Source organism: Falco biarmicus, chromosome 5, assembly GCF_023638135.1.
Source record: "Falco biarmicus isolate bFalBia1 chromosome 5, bFalBia1.pri, whole genome shotgun sequence".
NCBI lineage: Eukaryota > Metazoa > Chordata > Aves > Falconiformes > Falconidae > Falco > Falco biarmicus.
This window is the reverse complement of record NC_079292.1, coordinates 2,534,562-2,553,309: the sequence shown is the minus strand read 5'-3', so window position 1 is coordinate 2,553,309 and position 18,748 is coordinate 2,534,562. Positions and strand designations below refer to the sequence as shown.

General features: G+C 36.0%; 1 protein-coding gene across 3 annotated transcripts in view; it reads right to left on the bottom strand.

Moving 5' to 3' along the window:
• TBC1D22A (TBC1 domain family member 22A) overlaps positions 1 to 18,748 on the bottom strand; it is a 180,093-nt gene that overhangs the window by 160,235 nt on the left and 1,110 nt on the right. For all 3 annotated transcript variants that reach the window (XM_056341127.1, XM_056341130.1, XM_056341128.1), the window contains exons 2-4: positions 17,015 to 17,071; positions 14,501 to 14,841; positions 13,577 to 13,756 (exon numbers count right to left, since the gene is read on the bottom strand). In XM_056341127.1, the coding sequence (XP_056197102.1) occupies positions 13,577 to 13,756; positions 14,501 to 14,841; positions 17,015 to 17,071 (578 nt within the window). The remainder of the gene's footprint in view (positions 1 to 13,576; positions 13,757 to 14,500; positions 14,842 to 17,014; positions 17,072 to 18,748) is intronic.

The following is an 18,748-nucleotide window of genomic DNA, read 5'->3' as shown; positions in this document are numbered from 1 at the left end:
AGAGCCTGAACAGTTCTCACCTACATCCACAGACACTACATCTTCACAAAGAGGCAGCAGAGAGAGGCTAGAAAACGAAGCACTTTTTTAACATGTTCCCCATATAGGAAGATGACAGAAGTTACCTCTTCAACATGTACACCAGCAGAAGTTTTCATTTCCTTCCTTTCCTGGAAATTTTCTGCCTTTCCCCCCTAATATGTGCGACTATTCCAATGGATTCACAAAATAAAAGGATGAATGAAAAGACTAACAAAAAAACTACTGAAAAGAAATGCTAGAAGTAACTTGCTAAGCAGGTAAATGGAAAGAAAGTCGGATGATGTAGCCAGAGCTGTATGCATACCAAAATACTCTAGCTGTTTGACTCTTAGTTATACTAAAATGACATAACAGACTTCAAGGGCTGAGGTTTAGTGTAACATCCAAAAAAAGAGGAATTCTCATATACTATATATTGGAGTATATAATATGTATTTGTATAAGCCTAATATATATTACCTGCTGTTAATACACAATGAACAAGTCTTCTCTGATCAATTACCAACAAGTGAAAGTAGGGCCTTTCATCATTAACAGCTACGCATGCTTAGTCCAAGTCTTATTTAGTAAGGAAAATAAGAATAGAAAAGAACCATCAAAAAACTTTTGTCTATCAACCATGAAATGCAGAAAAAAAAGCATCCAACAGTCAAAATGAAGAGTCTAGGTGCAAGTTATATTCACTTTCTGAAACATTTTTACTCACCTATTACTGTTGATAATTAAGGCAAAGGATGCACACAAAATGCAATTTACTTGATATTACTTGGAAGGAAACATTCCTAGAGCACCTATACAAATGCAACCATAACAAAATTTCTTGTTTTCCCCAGTTAGCTGCCAATTTCTTCTACACTGATTTCTATAATAGCTTACAGAGCAGCAGGAATGGCTAGTATTTTACACACACCCCCAAAAAAAAAAGTCTAAATTTCAGTTTCTCTTCCCCAAAAATGTTGTTAGGAACTTCAGTTTTGTTGTCCTCCGTTTTCACTCCCAATAATATCTTGGCCAAGCTGACAGCCCTTCACAATGCTTCCGAATAAAAGACTTGCATTATTGAGGTGCTGTGGACTTTGGCTGTTTGGGGGTTTTGGGTTTCTTTGGGGGGTTTTTAGAGTACTCACAGCATTTCTATACCCATGACGTCATGGAAACACCTCTTTTCCCCAAGTCAGTCCTTGGCTATTAAAGCGTTCTCGATTTTGTTTTTAATAAAGTCAAAAAGAAAAGATGTGTAGAGTACAAATAGACTCAAACTACACCATATATTTATTAATTTTTATTGCACAGAATGTAGCAGTACAGAAGTACAGGTATGAAGTCATTTCCAAACTTGGAAATGACTGCCTTGTAAAAAACTGTTTGGCTCTATATATCAACCCCATAGTCTGCAACACTTTAAATCAAGGTATCAGAAGAAATCCATCCTCAACCAAGACTCAGAGTACCAGGAAATGTACTTGCACTTATATTTGAAACTTGTCCTCTATTTAATATCTAATTAACCATTAAACGATTTGTCATTGAAATGTTATTTTCCCTAGTCAAAGCATAATTTCAATTTACTGTCAGTATACTAACTCTTTCCCATTGCAGATTTCCCAAGGAACTAGATGTCCTAGTTATGAACCAGGAACATGCTCCCCTGCACAGGATTTCTACGATGGAGTTTCAATGCCACCTACAAATCCGGCACACATTTTCAATGCAAAAGTATTGCAAAAATATCCTTGCTTCAATATAATTAATGTTTTCTTAAAATTCCAGGACAGTGTTTTGCAACTGCTCATTTTCAAAATAATTATCACAGACATGATCACTTGTTGAAAATGGAAGCACAGGACTGAATTTAACCTACTGATTTAGAGGTTAAATTAGCCAGATCCAGAACCAGTATTTGCAAAACCTTGTCTATAAACTCTGTCCCAGATTAAAATGATACTTTCTGAAGCAACACCTTGAACCCCAGCTGCTACTCTGTCTTTCAGTTGTAGCATTATTTTACATAATTCAGTGACTAGTATGAAAATTTTTATAAAACCCCATGGATTTTAGAGCAAAAATATCTCCATTTGATAGATCTAGCCAAGTGTCACTTCTGCTTCAGAGACAGCATTTATTCTTTGCAGAAATATTGTTGGGTTAGGATATCTTATTATGAAGGGATAATGTGGTATGTAAATGCTTCAAATTGGTAGATAAATTCAGATATACATTGTAGTGAACAAGATCATCTGATTTTGGAAAAAAATGTTTTATTTCTGCTCTTTGAAGAAAAAGTTACTCTATTACTCTAATTACTCTAAAGTTATGCAATTACTCTAAAAGAAATCTTAGGACAATATCCTTTTACTGCAGTAGATCTAGAGATTCTTCATATTCCATAAATGTTTCACAGAGCATTCTACATAGAAAACATGCCATTACTTTACCAGCTTTCTAGCCCTAAGAACTATTAGTAGAGCTACTACCCATTACACCTAAAACACACAAAAGGAAACAACCAAGTTAGAAGTATTTTTTTTTCAAACTACAAGCTCATCATTCTATCAGTTACAAATAAATAAAAAATAAGCAAGGAATATTAAAGGAGTTCAAAATTTCTCTGTATGCATTATTCATTTTTGATGCAGCTGTTATTTCATTGAGATTATAGTAAATGGCTACATGAAGTGATGGTCTGCATAAACAACTCCACAATAGATATGATAAACTAAATGTACATGGTTTACATACCTATAACATAAATTCCTTGGCTAATTTAACTACACAAAGCTGGAAAATTCTTTCAAGAGCATAGATGCACAGAACAGCAGCTCCCCCAACAGCATGTTATAATACAGGCAGTACATATAGAAAATAGCTTCAATAGAGGGCTTGTTATTACTATGGCAACCACAGCAACTGGTTTCCAAAATGAATAATAGCTCTGTTAGGCACTTCATTATTTTTTTTTTTTAAGCAACCATTGCCTTAATCTTCTCAATGGAACAAAGAGTCCTTCTGAATGCATGCAGAAAACAGGAAATAAAGCCCAACCCTATGTTGTAAACACAGGGTAAGACTCTTTTTAGGACCTTTGCTAGAAGGGAGCAGGAAAGTACATCTTGTCTGCTATTTCACATAGCAAGTCAGAGAAGCAGAAGTAGATGAGGTTGGTTTTGGAAGGTATGAGAAATCAAGCGAGGAGAAGACTATGAAGACTAAAGCAAAAGGAAGACTGATAAAACCACTAGAAGAGTTGCAACAAGTGAAGCCAACAATGTACATTATGAAAATAAGTAATAAAGAACAACTATGCCAGTATAAGATTTTAAATGGCCTTATAGTTTTTCACAGTTCTCCTGCAACATTCCATTTCTGTGCATCAACCTTTTTGTTTTCACATTGAAGACATTCAAACAGTCTCTAGCAAACTTTCCAAGTAAAATAAGTTATCTACACAGAGATAGAGAAAATAGAAAATACCACTTACAGTACCAGTTAAAGGAGACAATTTTCCTACTTAATTAGAAATAACAGTCAGTATTTGTTTCTCCCATTTAGGGAGAAGATGGAGTTTTACAGTCTATTGACCAATCACAAGAAAAATGCAGTTTTTAAGTGAACAGCCAAGTAACCATTATTTATTTTTGGACAATGTCAACTGTGCTCCATCCTCCCCCACTTTTTTATTAAAATATTCATATGCATTTAGAACAAATAAAAAAGGCATAGATTTATAACATTATAGCTTCATGTTTTTTAGAAAACACTCATACAAAACAGACTTTAAAAAAACAGAACACTACTGCAATATATACTTTCAAAAAATGCAATCTGACACTGGTCCTTCACAGTGAAACTACAGTACAAAAAAAGGCATACCTCAAATAATCAGGATTAATAGATACATCTCTAGATTACTGAGCCACAAAATTAATGCAATTATTCACAACAGCTAGTATTAGAGAGCTTCCCCCACTAACAAAAAACCAAAACCACTAAGTCTACCTACAATATACATTTATTTCCCATATAAGAGCAAAGACCTTTCTTTTTAGTTTCCCTCGGTATCTTCAGCTTAGGAGGAAAGCTGCTGATAAACTTCATGACATACAGAATAACAAGGATCCAAATCAGACAGAGGATTTCACATGTAACAGCTCACTAGGTGTACAATTCTGCTCTTGGATCACTTTCTCCACTTGCATTCAAAGTTGAGTTTGGAAAGTCAAACAAAAAAGCATGCAATCTTGCAAAATTAGCCAACTGATTTGTCATCCAAAATAGCTTACAAATTGCCTTTCAACTACTGCATTTGGCTCTTTCTGTTCATATTAATATAGTGAATTGCATGGCACTTTCAGGAATCTGACATTTTACCATTTCCTGCCTCTAAGGAGAGCTAATGTCTGCCAATCAACTCTAAAGTGAGAAGACTACTGGGACTGTAGTGTATTGCTCCTAAACATTTCATGAATTTGGAAAGACAAGAAAGCCGCATTAATTTCAGTTTCTGGTCAAGCGCTAAGGGAGGTAGAGTAGCTGTGCTTAGCTCACAGTTCACAAAAAATAAAAAGTTGTTAGTATATAAAAAGAAAAATCCTTTTACTCTCATTTCAGTTCCCAGCATCAGCCAGTAACACACACCTAGCTGTCAAAGAACATCTATACCTCAACTGAAAATATTTCCAATACAATCATTGGAGTAAAGACTCATAATTAAAACAGAAAAAACTATATCTTTTTTAAAAAACATTCTAGATGGGGTTTAGAAGTTTTTCCTGCATTTCCCACCTTTATTACAAACTCCTGTAAAAGGCTAGCCCATAGCCTCTAATCCATGTAAGGTTTTCTCATTTATCTGCAAACATATATTACATCTCCAAAGTAACTGTCACTTATTGATAAAACACGTGAGGACATATCTAACCAATAATCAGTATCAGGAAGGCAGCATAGCACAAACTTACAGAGTGAACTATGCTCCACTATGATTATCTACCCAGGCAATAACTGCTTTATTGTATATCTTCCGGTTTTGGACTTCCTACTAATGAACTATGACTTAAGTTTCTATTTATTTTTTTTTTTAACAGCAGAACGGATGACAGCAAGAAAATATACACAAAGAGTTTACTTCCTTGAGCCTTGGTAAACTGACTTACAAGTAGGATGTGCCACTCATTACAACATGTAAATTGCTAACCTTTATGTTCAAAAGCTTCAGGACCCATAGAAAGTTCAAAGTTCTCAATAGTCTTGCTCGTGACATCCTTAGGAAGTTCCTCCCCTACCATGTCATCTGCAGGATGACATGTGAAGCAGGCAAGGCTGCACCCTTGGAGAGTTTGACTACCACAGGGAGCACCAAACTTGTCACCCAGGTCTCTTTCGCTATAATAATGGGGATTTCACATAGCATCTGTGTAAGTTCAGCTTTCATGATGCTATCAGGAAAGAAAGGGAGATAGTGCACCGAAAAAAATAAATTTAAAGAAGCCCAAAAAACCCGAAAAACTACAACAAAACTTCACCATATAGTACCTTTCTTTCTCCCAGCTCCTCCAGAGTACAATATGCCTCTGAATCGTATTCTTCACCTCATGGCCCAAGCTTAAAGACGATTTTTGAATACCTGATCACAAATCAATACAATGAGGGGTATATGATCTCCTGAAAACTCTATTAAAGCTTCAATGGACATGAAAAAACTTTTAATCGATGAATTCTGCAATTTTAATAGAATGCTATCTAATTCCCATTGTTTTCAATGATCAGTTACTGGTAACTACCACGGCAATTTTGTGTATATACATGAATTTGGATGATAATTTGGGGATTTTATTTTTTTTTGGAACAGTAATTCCTTCATATCAGCTGAACTTACAGTCCCATTATAATGCTCTACATCCAAACCCATTTGAAAAGAGAATTAGCACTAACTTGCTGAAAGGAACCTACTGCCAAGAGTATAATGTGGGAGTTTTAAAGACTGTACTAAGAACGTATTTCTTTGAGTAGTGTTCAGATCAATGGTTTTAATCTAGAATGCTCTCTGTGGACTTCAGCACAAAACCAAAGTTTTACTCTCTATGCCATGCTGCTGCAATTAGTATCAGCAAAAACAGACAAGAGATCCTTGATTTACTGGCAAGTATTTCCTGAAAGAAGTCCAGAGTCTCAGAACTAGGGCTCTTCTGTGTAGCCGGTAATGCCCCATATCAGTTTGTTAATCAAGTCTGACTTGAATATCAAAGCTCCTGCCAAAAAACAAAAAAGAAAAAAAAAGAAAAAGTAAAAGATTTAAGGTACAGGCTCCTTTTTCAGAACTGAGGCAAGAGAAGATTGTTTTGTTTGTTAACAGGATCTGCAGCTGTTCAGTGCAAGGGCCAAGTGTAAGGTCCTGCGCCTGGGTCAGGGCAATCACCAGTATCAGCAGAGGCTGGGGAACCGAGTGGATTGAGAGCAGTCTCCAATTACTAAATTAACTATTTTAACTTGTGTTTTGAATACTATGAAGTAGGGGTATAAAAGAGGAACTGAAAAAGAATCCCACACACAAAACACCAAAAACCCGAGATCAGAGGAGTTACAGAAAAGAGAGGAAAACTGGAAGAAAATAAAAAGTTTACTAAAAAAAATAAATTTAAAGACTCGTCCAATACCAATAGTTGAAAATGCCAACACATTATATAATCCAATGACTACTACATCAATCAAATATCTTCACAAAAGAAGAGAAATATATCCTATGGAGACAAACTACGCAAAATCCTCTTGAAATTGTTCCAAGAGCCCATTATCACCTAGTTAGAATGAAAAATAATATTTAAATTGAAATATCCCACTAAAGCAGTACTCGGAACAAATGCTGATTATTACGTAAAACCACAAGTTATGAGACTAAGCCATAGAAAACAGGAAGACAAAATACTAATCCAGCAAAACGTAATTAATATAATGAATTATTTAGATATTTAGCACTGAATTATTTCAGAAGATTTAATTAAAAAAAAAAATGTCCTAAACCCTGCTGGTAGACTAATGACTTTTTTACTAGTCTCGTTTACTGGCTGAAAAAGCAAGCATGTTTTATAGATAACGAGCTAACTAGAACAGCAATCAGAGATGACACCTTTTAGTAGTAATAGTTTGAAAAGACAGATATGTCACATGAAGAAGCAGCAGCAGGACACACGTTCACTTTATACTACGTATTAACAAACAGGAATAACAATAACCACTAGTGTGATCAACTATAAATAATTCAAAACTGCAAGGGGCAATAAAAATCTGAATGACATGGATGGACTAGGAGCACAGAGATAAATTGCTACGCAGTTCAGTGCGGATAAATTAATGAAGCTGGAAACAGTATTAATCAAGTTCATTTCAATTAATGCATTTTGTAAAGTTAATGAAACTTTTCAATAACATCAGTTTGACAAACAGTTTTAAAGGACATAACGGATTGCTGTTACAGACTACTACATTTATGAACCATAAATGAAAGAAAAGATAATTACTATGTTTAATCACATTTAATATACGTCTAGAATATACAAACAACCATAAACACAAATAGAAAAATCATACTTTAAGTTGCTACAATATAGATGACAACTGTGATGGGGGGGGGGGGAAGACACACCTTAAGTTTTCTTTCTAGATTTCATATCTAGAGATCCACCCTAGAATTCTTTTATCACAGTACACAGCAGCAACACACTTTTGTAATGAGATAACCTAAGATTACACCATTTGTAATTCCAGAAATTACAGAATTAATTTTTGTCATCAGATTAATCAAAGTTCAGCTATTCCTTACACGTTCTGTGAGACTTCACATTATCTACTACCTCTATAGCAAAGGACTGGCTAAGAGACAGCACCCCACTCAGCAGCCTGTGGTGTGCTCTGCAAAGGTTTGCCTTTTAGAGTTTGGGTTTTTGTTTTGTTTTTTTGTTTTTTGTTTGTTTTTTTTTTTACAATCAGTAAATGAAACTGAGCTTTTGAAGGTGAATATAAGATACAGCAATATGAGTAAGTTTAAGATAGGAATGCCTTACCATTTTCATGAGTGCTTTTACAGGGTCTTTATTATTTTTACCAAGGTAGCATACTAAACTTCAGTATGTTATTTTGTTCAACTCTGAATACATGTTGACTAAGCAGAAAGAAAAGTCAACTTAACATGCAGAACAACTTTACATCTTAAGAAATCAGTTGGTTTTGACTTTGAAGAATTTGATATACATGTGCTATGTTGCATAACAGTAGCATTACAGTGTTATGAAGCTTTATTAAATCAATAGAATACAGTACACCAAGGTTACTGTTGGTTGTTTATTTAAATAAAACATATTTAAATAAGTATGTTCCTGACATTCAATTACATACTCATTAGCTCTATGTATATAAGAAAAGCAGTTTGATTTGAAGATAAAGAGGGAGTTAAGGAAGGGCTTTAATAGGCTATTCTTTGGATTGATATTACAAAAGCCATCATGTCTGCTGTGCTGAGGTCACAAGCATGAGATAACTTGTTTGTTGTTTCAAGTCAGTCTGATTTTATCAATAGTTTGCTTACAGTGTTTGCACAGTAAACAGCTCCCTAAAATGTTCTACAAGACTACTTAAAAACACAAGTCTAACAAATTTAATAGAGTTAATCTTAAATTGGAAAGAGGGTAGACATGGCAGTACTGTCCCTCTTAAAAATGTAAGCAGTGGCCTGTTGAAGCAAAAAGAAATTTCTTCTCAGAGACACTCTCCGCACACTACTTTGTTAAAATCCCATCCCCTCCCCTCCTCTTAAAGCAACCAATTGTTTGCAAAAGATTGTGGAAGCACAAAGCCCATCTTCATTCAGTAACACAAGGTCCATTACAAGTTAAGACGAGGCCTGAAATGAAGTAAATCTACATCGAATTGACTGCAAGGCAACCATAAGCACAGGTTGATTGCACAAAACAACTAGTGTAAATTGTTCCCTCTAAATAACCGGCCGTGCAGTACCAGGAGTGGGAGGCTCTGTAACACACAGGCCTTACAGTCTACTCGGCAGCTGTTGCTAAACACAGCTGTCCTGCTGCTGTCTTCAGTCCTATCCTGCTTCCTGAATTTGCACCCAGTACACTTCAGTATGATCTGACTGACAGGGGCCAGTCCTCAAGTCCCTCTCCCATCACAACTGTTACTTACACCAGGCTCCTTCTACCAGACCACCTTTCTCGCCATAACATGGTACAGCTTGTTTAGCAGCTTCCATTCTGTAATTTTAACCTTATGGGATTATCTTCCTATTCTCTGCATTACATTACTACTTGAAAGTATATTCTCTTGAATACCTCTCTCCTGCAGCACAATTCACGTCCCTAGACGTACCATTTCTATAGGAACTGGCCTTTTTTCATAGAGCTAACTACTCTTGACGTTCAATTCACATTAAGCTTCTCAATTTATATTGGAGGTAATAACAGCATAGCAATAGTCAAATAAAAAGTGTCAAATGGAAATAAGGCATATTATTTGCATCTGTTTTATCATGCAAACAAAAAAGCCTGCAGGACAGAGAAGTGTCTTAGGCTTAAGGAAAGATTCAGAACAACTGCAAGGGCAATTATAAATTACAAGAGTGAGGTTTTGTTCAGCTCTACAAAACATTAAAAGCAAGTTAATGGCACTTTTGAGCCATGGACATAGGCTCTTTATTCACAAAGAAGAGTTGAGCAACCTAGAAGAATGAATTCTTTTATAAGCTGAGAATTCTGGAGTGTTTTTCTTTTTTTTTTTTTTCCTTTTCTTCCTTTCCCAGTTCGTATTCTCAGATTGTACCTTGCTTTAATAACTATTTGTGTATATAAGCATCTGATGGATCAAACTGTACACAGAAACATTAAAAATGGTTCTGTCATTATGTAATATTTACCAGTGGATTCATATCCCAACTGCATGCTATACCTGGTGTAGTATTTTGCTCAGTATATAATCTGATAGGGTTGATAGAACCTACCTATTTGCACCACTTCACAATATCCAACCTATGGACCAAACCCAAATCCAAAATCTATTAGTGGACTTCAGTAGCCAAAATAATCTTCACTTCCAAATTTATATGCACAATCCATCTTTTTGAGATTTTTCTTGTAAAAGAACACTCTTTCACAACCTCTATTTGACATACAAGACTAACATTCCATTCTACACTGTCTTTATGGGATAATGATTATTCAAATTAACTGAAAGGATTTCAAGGTCATATGTATTACTTAGTGTTCTTAGTCTATGTTGGTTTCTCATGTTATGATAATAAGCCTTGAGCTGAAAACCTGTGTGACTCAGTTCCACAGTTTAACTTATTTTATATTGCTTTGAAAGGATTTCTTAATCTCTTTCAACAATATGCAAAACCATATCAAGAAAACAAAGTCAGCAGAAATAATTTACTTTTGGTACTATTACTTCCAAGCAAAACCAACCCTACTACATGCAGAAACGAACAGAAATATTTGCTAAAATATCTCCAAGACAGCTACTCACCAATTCATTATGACAAACAAAACCCAACTATCTGTGGATCTAACACAAAACAAAGACCCACACATACCACAATATCACACACACACAAAGAGAATGAGCCAGCTACAACAGAATAGCTACCTGCCCCTTCAGTACTCACTACAAGTCATGGAATCACAAAATCACAGAATGGTCACGGTTGGAAGGAACCTCTGGAGATCATCTCATCCAATCACACTGCTAAAGCAGGTTCTCCTAGAGCAGGTTGCACAGAATCACGGCCAGGCAGGATTTTAGTATCTCCAGCGAAGGAGACTACACAGCCTCTCTGGGCAGCCTGTTCCAGTGCTCTGTCACTTTCAAGGTAAAGGAACATTTCCTTATATTCAGATAGAACTCCCTGTGCTGCAGTTTGTGCCCGGTGCCCCTAGTCCTGTTGCTGGGAACTACTGAAAAGAGCCTGGCCCCATCCCCCTTAACACTCGTCCTTCAAATGTTGTACGCATTGATAAGATCCCCTCTCAGTTTTCTCTTCTCCAGGCTGAACAAGCCCAGCTCTCTCAACCTTTCCTCATAAGAGAGATGCTCCAGTCCCCTAATAGTTTCCCCATAGCCCTCCACTGGACCCTCTCCAGTAGCTTCCCGTCTCTTGAACTGGAGAGTCCAGAATTGGGCTCCAGATGCAACCACACCAAGGCAGAGTACAGGGGGAAGATAACCTTCCCCAACCTGCTGGCCACACTCCTCCTAATGCTCCCCAGGATCCCATCAGCCTCCTTGGCCACCAGGGCACACTGCTGACTCATGGGCACTTGTCCACCAGAACTCCCAGGTCCTTCTCCACAGAGCTGCCTCCCAGCAGGTCAACCCTTTAGCTTGGAGCCTGTTACCTAGTTCTATCTTAGTCCATTTTCAGTATTGCTCTGAAGGAAAAAGAAAAAAAATAAATCTACAGCGCACACAACAAAAACCCAAACAAACCACCACACACAACCCACAGCAGTTTCCTAGGCTACTACTGTCATGATAAATCAAGAATCCTTTTAAAATTAAGTCTGCATTGTAACATGGAGCTGAACCAAAAATCTCCCCAAAATGCGTACACACATACACATCAGATTCTGATGAACTGCACATACAATCATACACATATATACATGTTTGTATATGTATATATGCATACACACACTTTCCCTAATATATATAACGTAGCCCAAGCACTACCATCACATATCATCTACTACTAACACCTTCCTGATCTTCAATAGTCTTCATTTCTTTCACTCAGAAAAATCATGTATTATTTATAGATGTTAGGAAATCTACTGGATATATCCAAGACACAAAAGTCAAAATATTTTTTATACTTAAAAAAAATCGAAACTAGACTTAGAATTCTAATTCCCCGAACTTCAAATTCAGTACTGATTAGTTTGCACAGAAGAGAAACTGATTACAGTTTGCACTAAAGAAAAAACAAGCTTCCTATAAACAGACATAGAAAAGACATTTAGTGATACAAGAAAGATTGACAGCTTATTGATATTATTGAAATGTGAAAATATCCAAGAGCAACATATTCAAATTTCACATCCCTATGTATATTACTGTGTGAGATCTAGAAAGTTCAATAGGGAAAAAACCCTAAACCTAGTTTGTTTTAATAACATTGACTAAACTCACCAGTCAGCGTGACTGCACTCTGAATAAGAGTGGAGATTTTATTTCACACCTTTCCAAAAATATTTTATTTTAAACCCTAAATTTTATTCACTCGGAAAGGATTCCCATTTAATTAGACAGAAAGTGAAATGGGTAAGTGTAATTTAAACTTTGTCTTCCCTCTGACTTTGTAACCTTATATAACAAAGACTTCTACAGTTACAACAGTCTTAATCATGAGTTTTCATGTCAGTCACAATCACATAGCTCATAATATCTGTTCAGAACAAAAAGAGAAAAAGTGCTACTTGATTATCATTTTCAAGCTTATACAGAACACACGATTTGTTTTAACACCTCAGTTTATTGACAGTTGCATTTTTTAAGAACATCCTATAACTCAGTGAAGTGTTAAGTCTCCTCTAGTAAGTATTGTTTCCATAGTTCTACTTTGTTAGCATCAATCTCACAGTAAGACACAGCATGGAAAGAAGGGCGGAAAAAAGCCACAACTTGACCTATATTATATTGAAGAAGTCATGACAACTACAGGACAGGAATGTGTCAATTCAAGAACTGCAAACATGCAGTTTCTACTTCCTTCCACAAGTTTCCTGTATCTACCTTCCAGAACAGTCTAACTAAAAGTCATTTTCTTTACCAATTATTTTGATCTATACTCCTACATCTAAGTGACCAGCCAAGTTCTCCAAATACAGCATACTATTTCTACTTGCTCCAGATTTTCACTTGGGATACAAAGCCACTTGATTTTGTGACACCGTTTCAAGCACTTGTATTTACTATTCAGCAGTTAAAATCCAGTGCACAAAGAGAACAGTCAAGTTATCTGACAATACATTTGTTTTCACATTAACATGTTGTCAGCACTTACAGATGAGACACAGAACTACTGTATCAGTCTGTGAACATAAAGAATGCTCGCTGGGTAGACAAGCAGTAATACTCCCACGCCTCAGTTTTTCACATTCATATTTCTAAGCGTGAGAATCATTCTTATAATGCATGCTGTTCCATTATCAGGCATTAACACTAAACACAGCTAATTACACTTTGTTGTTTCTCCAGACATTAGTCCACTAGGAATAAATAACATGAGAAAGAATAGAACAAGAAGCCATCTAACACCCTACATATTAGTAGGATGAATGCAAATTGTGTATTATAAGCATGAATACAAGCATTCAAATTTATTCCATCTTCCTTTTGCAAGACCCATTCTAAATGTTGAAAGGATTAGATCAAAACCAAACCATCAGACATAACAGTTCATCAAACAAGAAACTTTTATAGTTAAAGAATAATTTAGATGTAATTCATCACTCCTGTAAGAAATACTCACCGAGATCTGTATTGGGGCCAGCAAGTAGCTGCTTAAATTTGTCTAATCGGGATGCTTCTCTTTCAGTTAACGCAGGACTAACTGAGGCATGATAGTCTGCCATTCCACTCACCAAGGGAGGTGTGGAAGTTTGTGGAAGGGACTGTGATCTCTGCATGGAAGAATTTTCACTAGCATTATCTGAAGGGAAAAAGAAGCATAACAGTTAGCCTCAGCTAGTGAGAAGGCTACTAGTAAGTTTTGTAAATTCAAAGTAGAATTATATTTTGAAGAAATGGAAGCTTCCAAGTATAGCACAAGTTTGGACTTCAAATTACTTGGATTCAGCAGTATTCCACAATTCCTCTTCCAAGCAGTATTCCACAATTAAAATACACTCATTAGAGATCATACTAACAGCAAGGCTAGTTGATTTCTAAAATTTCTGTGCTACTGAAAGCAGTTTGTCTCCCTCAACAGTCTTAAAAAAAAAAAAAAAAAAGACTGGGAAATCATTGCAATAAACACAGGCCAGATCACATGAGGATAAATACCCAACTCCACATGCATGGTTTTCCCCATTTTTTCAATATACTTTACATAGTAGCATTTTAATCACAATTTTTTCAAAATAGTAGGAATACTATTAATTGCATATATCTTGGTGCAGTTAACTAAAACACATTCAAGAGTGCAACTTCCTTCCAAAACTGAGGATGTATTAAGGCTGAAAACAAAAAGTTAAATTATACTTCCCTACTTCCCTCACCCATGTATTTCTCACACACATGCTCTACAGTTTAGTATGGTATGCAGGATCCCCCTCAAATCAGTATCGATTAATAATATTTTCCTGTGGTATTAAGAAAAGGTTGGGAAGGGGTTAATGTCTTAAAGGGCAAATATTATAGCTCTCCCCAGTTGATTTTTCATTTTTTCACATACCTGATGAACTTGATGTATGACCTTCACTCACTGATTTAACAAGCCGATTATCACCACCTGCAATTGAAGTCAGCTCTGCGAATTCTACTTTTTCTTCCTGTAGATGTTCTTCCTCAGATTTATGCTGTTCCTGTAGCTTGCTGTGATTCTGAATTACTTTGTGAGCTGTTTCCATGACCACCTCTGTATTTAAGTTTTCAGCAGCTATTGCTAAGAGTTCATCATCATCATCCCCAAGATCCCAAGCATCACTTGTGTTACTTTCAAATTCTTGGAAGGTGCTGACTTTCTTTAGTTTCACTGGAGTTGTAGGTGGCTTTGAAGCTGGTGGTTTTATCAAGCTGTTCAAAAACAAATAAACAGTATTTAAAGAACGAGTAATGGAGTAAGAAAAAACTGTGGATAGGGCAAAAACCCAAAAGTCCGTGCTTGACATTACATAGGTAGCAAATATTTATCTCCCTCCAATCCTGTTACATCCACCCATGACAAAATACAGCTGAATATGTCAAGAACAAGGGCAGGTAAAAATTGATTCTTCTTGGCTTTGAATGGAAGCTGAACAAATCCTTCCTTCCCTTATCTTAAAAAAAGAAAACAAACAAACAAAGAAAACCAAACAATAAAGAGACCAACCCCAAAGTCAAATAAAAGGAATACTAATGGAATAGTTTATAAGACAATCAGGACACACTGCACCTCTCTCTTCATGAACTTCTGTAGAGATTTCAGTCCTTTCAATGCAACTGCTGCATAACAACACAGGAGCAGTAACCAAGTCATCAGGTCTACTCTTAAGTCATCATAAGCAATCACGTAATACAATCACTGCCATAAACAAATCAAGTTTCACCTTAAAGCTCATCAAATCTATCACTCCTCCCCATTCAGGCACTCCAGTATAGATTTGCTACAGAACTTTGCTCTTCTCATAAACTAGTACCTAGAGGAAATACCCTGCCTAAGTGCAGCTTGATGAGCTCCGAACATTCTGTCCCTCTTTCAACAGATGAAAGAAGTAACCTACCCTAGCTTGGGACTTATTCTCAGTTAGAACAATCGCAACTTCCTTCGGATTTCAGCTAAAAAAGGCATAAAGGTGAGCATGTTCCCAGTTGACTCTCAAAAAAATAAAAGCTTCTGCCATTAACTTAATGGCCCTTTCTGGCCATGTCTGTCTTTCCACCTGTGCTAGTTTACCTTTTTTCTGTTAAGGCAGCCAGAACTGGAAACCAGAAAAAGTTCTCACACAATCTTCATACAATGTCAGTAACGTTTCTGTTATGCATTACAGGGAATATCTTTCTTAACAGATGCTACAATACTAACACTTTTGCCCATCTTACCATCATTGTCTAAAATAGCAAGATCTTTCTCCTCTTCTGTCACAACTTCAAGCAATAAGCTTCTAGGTTTTGTAACTTTCTAGTTTGAGTCTCTAACACTCCACATTTTCAACCAATTCATCCCACTCCTTTTTCTTCAGTCCTTAAGGTCACATATTTCAACTGCTTTCAACTCTGTATCATCTGAAACTTAAATAGCCCATGTTTACTTGTGCCATTTCAAACCAGCCCTTGAAAAAAATCCACTAGAAGTACGGCCTCCTCCCAAGCCAACACTGCTCTATCTAACAGGGTTTTTTTTTCCCCTTCCTGCTTTGGACTGTTCACTTCATCAGTTATAAAATTTCCCAAGAATTCTCACATACACCAACATTTTAATTTCAAAGGAGTTGTGAAAACTACCAACAAACCAGATACAACTTTGTCTTTGACAAAGCTTAAAACAGCCTTTCAAAAAAAGCAACTCACAAAAAACAAACAAAAAAACCCACACCAACCAACAAAACAAAAAAAACCCAGAAGCTGTCAGAATGCAGCACTTCAGCTAAATACCTCAGCCATAAGGAGATGAAAATAATTCACTTGTATTAGTTATGGGTTATCAGCATAAAATTTATTTTGTTACTAATGATGTTTACCATGTTGTCATTTTCATATACATTGTGTTCTGATATCCAACAATTGTGATCTAAGGCAATAATTTTTTAAATCACTGTAAAATCTATTCTACCTGCTGTCTCCTTATTCACAAGCCCACCTTCACCTCAAAATGATCTACACCACAGCCTGACTCTTTTCTCTTTAGATAAGACAAATTCAGTCCATCAATAGAAAGATGCATGCAGGAAAGCTGCTTATACCCCAGTTGTAAGCTTCTTCTGCTAAATTAAGATTAATATTTACCATACGATTTCCAATATATAGGACACTGCAAACAGATGATAACAGTTGGCAAACTCTGTTAAGAACTGAACAGCTGACTTGTTATTCCCAATACAGTAAGCATCAGGAAGTCACAAAAGAGCACTTAGAACAGAGAAGCCAAGATTACAACAAAAATTGAAAAAGGACTGTTAGCAATAAGCTTTATAGACATCAGGGAAGAAAGAGCAGAGAAGGCAGAGGAGATCCAAACCACCTGGCATATTTAAGTATTAGGTTAACTTACGTTCCATGCAATAATGGATCAAAAGGTGGATGCTGAGCTCCATACACATGTTGAATACTAAAGGAAAAGAAAGAGAGTTATCACAAAAGTAATTAAACATTTGAGGGTTTTCTGTGTAGTAAATAAATAGTAAATAATAAACAGAACTGAAATGTTCCAACAGTTTCCTGTTTCAAAGAATCCCACATAACACCAAAAATAATGTTGAAATTGAAGTGTACACTAAAAAGTAACTTAATAAAAACCACAGATTTGCCACACAGGAGCTCTTTTTGAGGCCTAGGCTAATTTAGGCTGACTGACTTTTCCACTCAGGAACTAAAACAAGAAAAAAGTTAATTCTGCAATAGGAATCTACACTGCTTTTAAAGTCTTTTTCTGTTTCATCATTTCTTCATTTACCTCTCGCAAAAAAATAAAAATTCTCAATGAAATGTCTGTAAAGATATGATCTTCTATGTGTCCTTGTCACTCAAATTCCAACCAGCCCCTTCTTAACAATTACTAAAGAACAGAGCTGAAAGAAAAATGCAAAATACGGCATGCTAGAGAAAAAAAGCCATGGGAGTATTAAAATCAAATGTTTTGAAATTAATAAGCTTCCAAAGACAGATTTATTCACTATAATCTCTAACACAATGACACAGTATGCTACTGTGTAAATAATAAAACTCTCTACAAACTAAACGTTCCTTCGAGTTTTCAGCTATAAAATTATTTTATAGGTAAAAGACTCCACAGAAGACACATCAAGATTTACATGTGGCTTCATAATAGAAATTATCGCAAAACTCTCTGATTGCAAGAGGAACAAACCATACGCAATGTTAACATCTACTTCACCTTAATCTGTACTAAAAATAAAAACCACATAGGAGACAAATGCCCTCCTGATAAATCCAAACCAACCTCAAGACCATGAATACAAATAAATCCATCCTTAGTAAACCTGAGATAGAAGCAAGCCAAAAAGACAGCAGTCACACAAATTTTGAGGCTTAAACTTACACAAGGGTAGTATTAAGAGTAGTGAAATTAGCCCTAGAGATGACCGAGAGTGGTGGTTTATACACTTTATTGATTTTTACATGATTCCATGCCAATCAAAGAGTCAGTATACCTCCAGTCTTTCTACACAACTGCATGCCATACAGTCCACATGTCCACAAGTCTGCATGTTCTCCTGGTCTACACTCACATAAGGGTCAGATGTCACTTTCAGTTTTGGTATACACACAGAATTTCCTCTTTCTTTCAGACACTCCAGTCAAGGACCATAATGGAAATTCACACATAAAGTAACAATGTATAACATACATATAAACAAAAATAACAAAAGTAACCATCAAGTAACAATAATCCTCTCCACAACATAAAAAAAAACCCAAAAGATCAAAAGCACATTCTCCACAGCGCCCTTGTTTTTCCACAAGCCTGCAAGTTAATTAACTGCACCTATTCATAGACCCTGTGTAACTGAGGAGAGTCAAAAAGTGTTTTAGCCCCAAAAGAGTCAGCAAAGTTACAAAATAAGTAGTCAAGACATACAAAAACAGTTGGACTGAAAGACTTAGATTATGACTAGAGAAGCAAAACCACTACCAGTCAACGCTTACAGGTAACTGAGAATGGAAGAAGTTAAACGACAAGTAGAATTATTTTCTTGAATTCTGGTAAAATGGTACAATGTATAGTTACTGTTCTCTGAGAATCAAGAATACGCCTTATTTTCAG